The sequence below is a fragment of the Nicotiana tabacum genome, chromosome 23 (assembly GCF_000715075.1).
Source record: "Nicotiana tabacum cultivar K326 chromosome 23, ASM71507v2, whole genome shotgun sequence".
Taxonomy (NCBI): Eukaryota; Viridiplantae; Streptophyta; class Magnoliopsida; order Solanales; family Solanaceae; genus Nicotiana; species Nicotiana tabacum.
The window spans coordinates 102,915,382-102,920,814 of record NC_134102.1 but is presented as its reverse complement, the minus strand read 5'-3'; the positions used below and the strand labels follow the sequence as shown (position 1 = coordinate 102,920,814).

Here is a 5,433-nt window from a genome sequence, read left to right as displayed (position 1 = left end):
CAGCCTCTCATTCCTTGCAGTTTTGCACTATATATACACATATCATAGGAAGGGATATAATTTAATAGTGCACATTTGATCAACTAATGACTTGTTATTACCCATATGAACCTACTTCATGGGATCTCCAATCATATAGGTTGGGTTACCATCATATTTGATATAACTCAAATTGGCAAAAGTCCAATTCCTCTCGATGTTTTAGATATTAATTTTCTTCCCAAAGGTTTAGTCAGAGGATCGGCCAAATTCACTTCTGACCTCACATAATCTATGAAAATAATTCCATCTTTCAGCAGCTGATTTATCACATTATATCGCAATCGGATATGTCTACTCTTCCCATTAAAGGATTTATTTTTAGCAATGGCTATTGCAACTTGGCAATCACAATGCATCGATACATAATGTGTCGTTTTATTCCTAGTGGAATACTTGCCAAAAGGTTCTATAATCACTCGGCCTCATTGCCAGCCAATTCCAATGCCACAAACTCAGATTCCATGGTAGATCTAGCTATTATTGTTTGTTTAGCTGATTTCCATGCCACGACACCCCCTACAAGGGTGAACACGTAACCACTAGTGGATTTTGTCTCATTTGAATCAAAGATCCAGTTAGCATCATTGTATCCTTCTAGTACAATGGGAAATCCACTATATTTGATACCATAGTTCATGGTACGTAGAAAATATTTCATTACTCTTACTAATGCATTCCAATGATCTTGACTCAGATTTTGAGTATATCTACTCAATCTACACACAGCATATGCAATATCAGGTCTAGTAAAATTCATCAAATGCATTAGGCTACCAATAATTCGAGCATATTTATTTTGATCTACAACATCTCCCTTAGCTTTTTTTAATTGACTACTAGCATCATAAGGAGTGCTTACAGGTACCACATCAAAATTATCAAATTTTTTAAGAATTCTTTCAACATAATGTTCTTGAGTCAACATTAAGCTATTGTCATCTCTAATAATTTTCATGCCTAAAATAACACTAGATTCTCCCATGTCTTTCATCTCAAAATTAGAAGACATGTACCAAATCAAGACTAGAACTAAAAATAAGCATGTCATCCACATAAAGGCAAATAATAACACTTGTACCATCTACACATTTTGTATAAACACATTTATCTACTTCAATTGATGAAAAACCATCATTAATCAATACTTGATCAAATTTTTCATGCCACTGTTTAGGTGCTTGCTTTAGACCATACAAAGATTTTAGCAATTTACATATCTTATTTTCTTGGCCATACACTATACAATCCTCAGGTTGCTCCATGCAAATTTTTTCTTCCAAATCACCATTTAAAAATGTAGTTTTAACATCCATTTGATGAATAAAAAGTTTATAAATAGAAGCCAAGGCAAGTAAAATACGAATTGAGGAAGTTCTAGTTACAGGAGCATAAGTATCAAAATAATCAACATTTTGCTTTTGAGTAAAACCTTTTGCAATAAGTCTAGCTTTGTATTTATCAATGGAACCATCCGAATTGAGTTTCTTCTTAAAAATCCATTTACAACCAATGGGTTTAGCTCCCGGAGGTAAATCAACTAAAATTCAACTTTTATTTTGTAAAATTGAATTTATTTCTACATCAATAGATTCTTTCCAAAATGAGGCATCAGACGAAGAAATAGCTTCAGAATATGTTAAAGGATCATTATCCACAATACAATCATATGTTTTAGATCCTATTTTTCTTTTCTTAGGATCAGGTAACATAACTTTGGCAAGGCACCCCCACACTTTCAAATATTTCAAATTAGGTGGATAGCCCTTCCATGACTCATAAGGAGTTTTACTCATTTTCTTATAGGGAATCCTATTTTGTAAATGACAAGCAGATAAAATGGCTTCACCCCAAAGATTATCCGGGACACCAGAACTAACAAGCATGCTATTCATCATTTCATCATTTCCTTTAACGTCCTATTTTTCCTTTCTGCTATACCATTTGATTGTGGAGAATATGGCGGAGTTATCTTATGTATTGTACCTTGTTTCTCACAATAATCATTCAACAAACTAAATTCACCACCTCTATCGGATCTAACTCTTTTGATTTTCTTATCTAATTGATTTTCTACTTCAGATTTATAAATTAAAAACTTATCAAAAGCTTCATCTTTGTTCCTCAACAAATAAACTTTTGTATAACTAGAAAAATCATCTATAAAAGTCACATAATATTTTTTTCCCTCCTCTGGTCATAGATTGTTTCAAGTCTCCTAAATCAGTATGTATTAAACTTAACAATTCAGACTCTCTAAATATAGAAGCATATGATTTCTTAGTTTGTTTATATTCGGCACAAACTTCACATTTATCAATATTTGAAACGAGACCTTCAGAATCCATTTTCTTAATATAAGATAAACTAACATGTACTAATCTAGCATGACATAAATTAAAAGAATCAATCAAGTAAGCAGAAGAACTAGCATTTTCATTCATAACATTGAGTAAAAACAAGCCATGGTTATAATAACCCTTACCACACAATTATTATTCTTGGTCAACACGATCTTATCAAATTCAAAAGAAACCTTCATCCCCACTTTTCTAATAAACCCATAGAAACCAAATTGACTTGGATACTAGGAACATGCAACACATCATTCAATGCCAAAATTTTGCCAGATGTGAGTTTGAGAAGAACTTTGCTTTTTCCAAGAACTGGAGTAGTCCTTGAGTCACCAAGATATACAACTTCTTCTCCTTCCTCAACTTGGGTGTAAGACAAAGTCTTTTTTGTTAGCACATATGTGCCTAGTGACACCAGAATCTAACACCCAATCTTTCACATTGGACACAAGGTTCACCTGGGAAACAACTGCAACGATTATCTCATCCGTTTTGCCTTCAGTTAAATTTACTTTAGACTTAGAGGGATTGTCATTCCTAGCCCTTTTCCGACATTGAGCATCATGGTGTCCAGTTTGCCACACACAAAGTAGTTGCCTGTTTTCTTAAAGGTTTGATTGTTGGTATTAGGCTTATAACCATTTCTTTTATCGTACCTGTTATTTGATTTGTTCTGCCCTTTTTCGTCCTCCACAAGGTTGGCTCTTGTACCAATCTTCTTTCCTTTGTCAGCAACAGCTTGCTTGTGGTTGGTATTTTCATGTGCTTGACCAAGTCCTTCAGCGACAGCTGCTTGTGTTTGTGTTTCAATTGATGTTTGTAGTCACTCCAAGATTTGGAAAGTTTTTCTATAAGTATACCAGCAACAAAATGTTCGGACAGAGAGATATCTTCAGATTTGAGATCTTCAATCAGCTTGTGATATTCATTGATTTGTGCAGTTATGTCCTTGTCCTCAGTCATCTCCCACTTGTAGTAGTTTCTACTTACAATTTTTTGTTTGGTAGCGTATTCATGTCATGACCCAAAATCCCACCTCAGGCGTCGTGATGGCACCTTAGTCTTTAAGACTAGGTTAGCCGATTTCAATTTCATTTCAATCCATTTTTTAAAAAAATAGATAATTTTAAAAATGGATAATCGAAACCCACAGCCGAAATAATTATAACAACCTCCCAAGACTAGAAATACTGAGTCTCGAACTCTAACTGAATACATGTCATGATCTCAAGGATCGAATATACAATATTGTTTGAATAAGAGTTGACAGTACAATAAAATAGAAAGACTCCAAGGGATTGCGACGACCAAGCATCTCTACTTTGAATCCTTGCGATCAACACACTAACTCTTTCAGAGTCCGATATCGTCAATACCTGGCTCTGCACAAAAATGTGCAGAAGTGTAATATGAGTACACCACAGTCGGTACCCAGTAAGTATCAAGACTAACCTCGGTGGAATAGTGACGAGGTATAGTCAAGATACTCACTAGTCAAATAACCTGTGCAATATAGCAGTATACAATAGTACTGAAAAATAACTAGCAATGATAGCAACAAAATCAACCAGTGATATAAATAGCAAGGCAACAAGAACACCATAATTATTACTCAAACAAATAAGGAACACAAGTAAAACCATTTAAACAAGTCTTTCAAATATAAATTTTTCACATATAATTCTTTCGAATAAATACCTTCCGAGTGTATTTCTTTCAAAAAAATATCTTTCGAATATAAAATTCTTTCAAATAAGTATCTTTCGAAAATACTTCTTTCAAATAAATATCTTTCAAATATAATTCTTTCAAATAAATATCTTTCAAATATACTTCTTTCAAATAAAAGTCACTCTGTGACATCTCATTCCATAATTATAAAACACGAGTTTCAGTCCACTTTCATATTTTCATAATCGGGTCTCATTCCACTTTCATATTTTCACGGCACCCTGTGCCCATATTTCTATCAAAACCGCACGGACAACTCACGTGCCAATAATAAAATCATCATATTTTCCCCGGCACCTCGTGCCCGCATTTCATATTACATTTGCATGGACAGTTCACGTGCCAATAACATAATCATTATATTTCCCTGGCACCTCATACCCACATTTCATATCACATCTGCACTGACAGTTCACGTGCCAATAACACAATCCTTATATTTCACTGGCACCTCGTGCCCACATTACATATCACATCTGCACGGACAATTCTGTAATGACGCGTCCGGTCATTTTGAGTATTACGGCCCCGTTCCCCCATTTACTACTCACTTTATGCTTTACAATTATTTTATGACTTACCAGATTAGTTGGTTCGGGTCCTGAAGGATTTCGGAGTGAAATGAGATACTTAGTCTCATAATTGAAAACATAAGTTAGAAAAGTTGATCGGATGTTGACTTATGTGTAAACGACCTTAGATTTGAATTCTGATAATTCCAATAGCTCTTAATGGTGATTTTGGACTTAGGAGCGTAACCGGAAGATTATTTGGAGGTCAGTAGTGGAATTAGGCTTGAAATGGCGAAAGTTGAATTTTTGAGAAGTTTGACCGGGGGTTGACTTTTTGATATCGGGGTCGGAATCCGATTCTGGAATTTGGAATAGGTCTGTTATGTCATTTATGACTTGTGTGCAAAATTTGAGGTCTATCTGACTTGATTTGATAGGTTTCGACGTCGTTTGTAAAATTTGGAAATTTCAAAGTTCACTAGTCTTGAATTGGAGTATGATTTTGATTTTGACGTTGTTTGATGTAATTTGAGACCTCGAGTAGGTCCGTATTATGTTATTGGACTTTTCGGTATATTTGGACGGGGTCCCGAGGGACTCGGGCGTGTTTCGGATTGATTTCGGATCAATTTTCTTCATGTTGTTAATGCTAGTTGCTGTTGTATCTGGTGTGACCGCACATGCGGTAGAATTTGCGCAAGTGCGATGGTCGCAGAAGTGACAGAGAAGTCGCAGGAGTGAAGGCCGCATAATCGGAAGCCAGGGCACATATGCGCGTGCGCAGAAGCGGCCAATGC

General features: G+C 35.2%; 1 protein-coding gene across 1 annotated transcript; it reads right to left on the bottom strand.

Annotated features, from left to right (window-relative positions):
- Positions 1-454: 454 nt before the first annotated feature.
- On the bottom strand, positions 455-1,024 carry LOC142177313 (secreted RxLR effector protein 161-like). The gene has a single exon (XM_075245788.1). It carries the CDS (start codon positions 1,022-1,024, stop codon positions 455-457), a length of 570 nt encoding a protein of 189 aa, XP_075101889.1.
- Between the last annotated feature and the right edge of the window lie 4,409 nt (positions 1,025-5,433).

Excerpts from the sequence above, each read along its gene's own strand:
- LOC142177313 (XM_075245788.1), bottom strand. The coding sequence starts at position 1,024 with ATGGGAGAATCTAGTGTTATTTTAGGCATGAAAATTATTAGAGATGAC.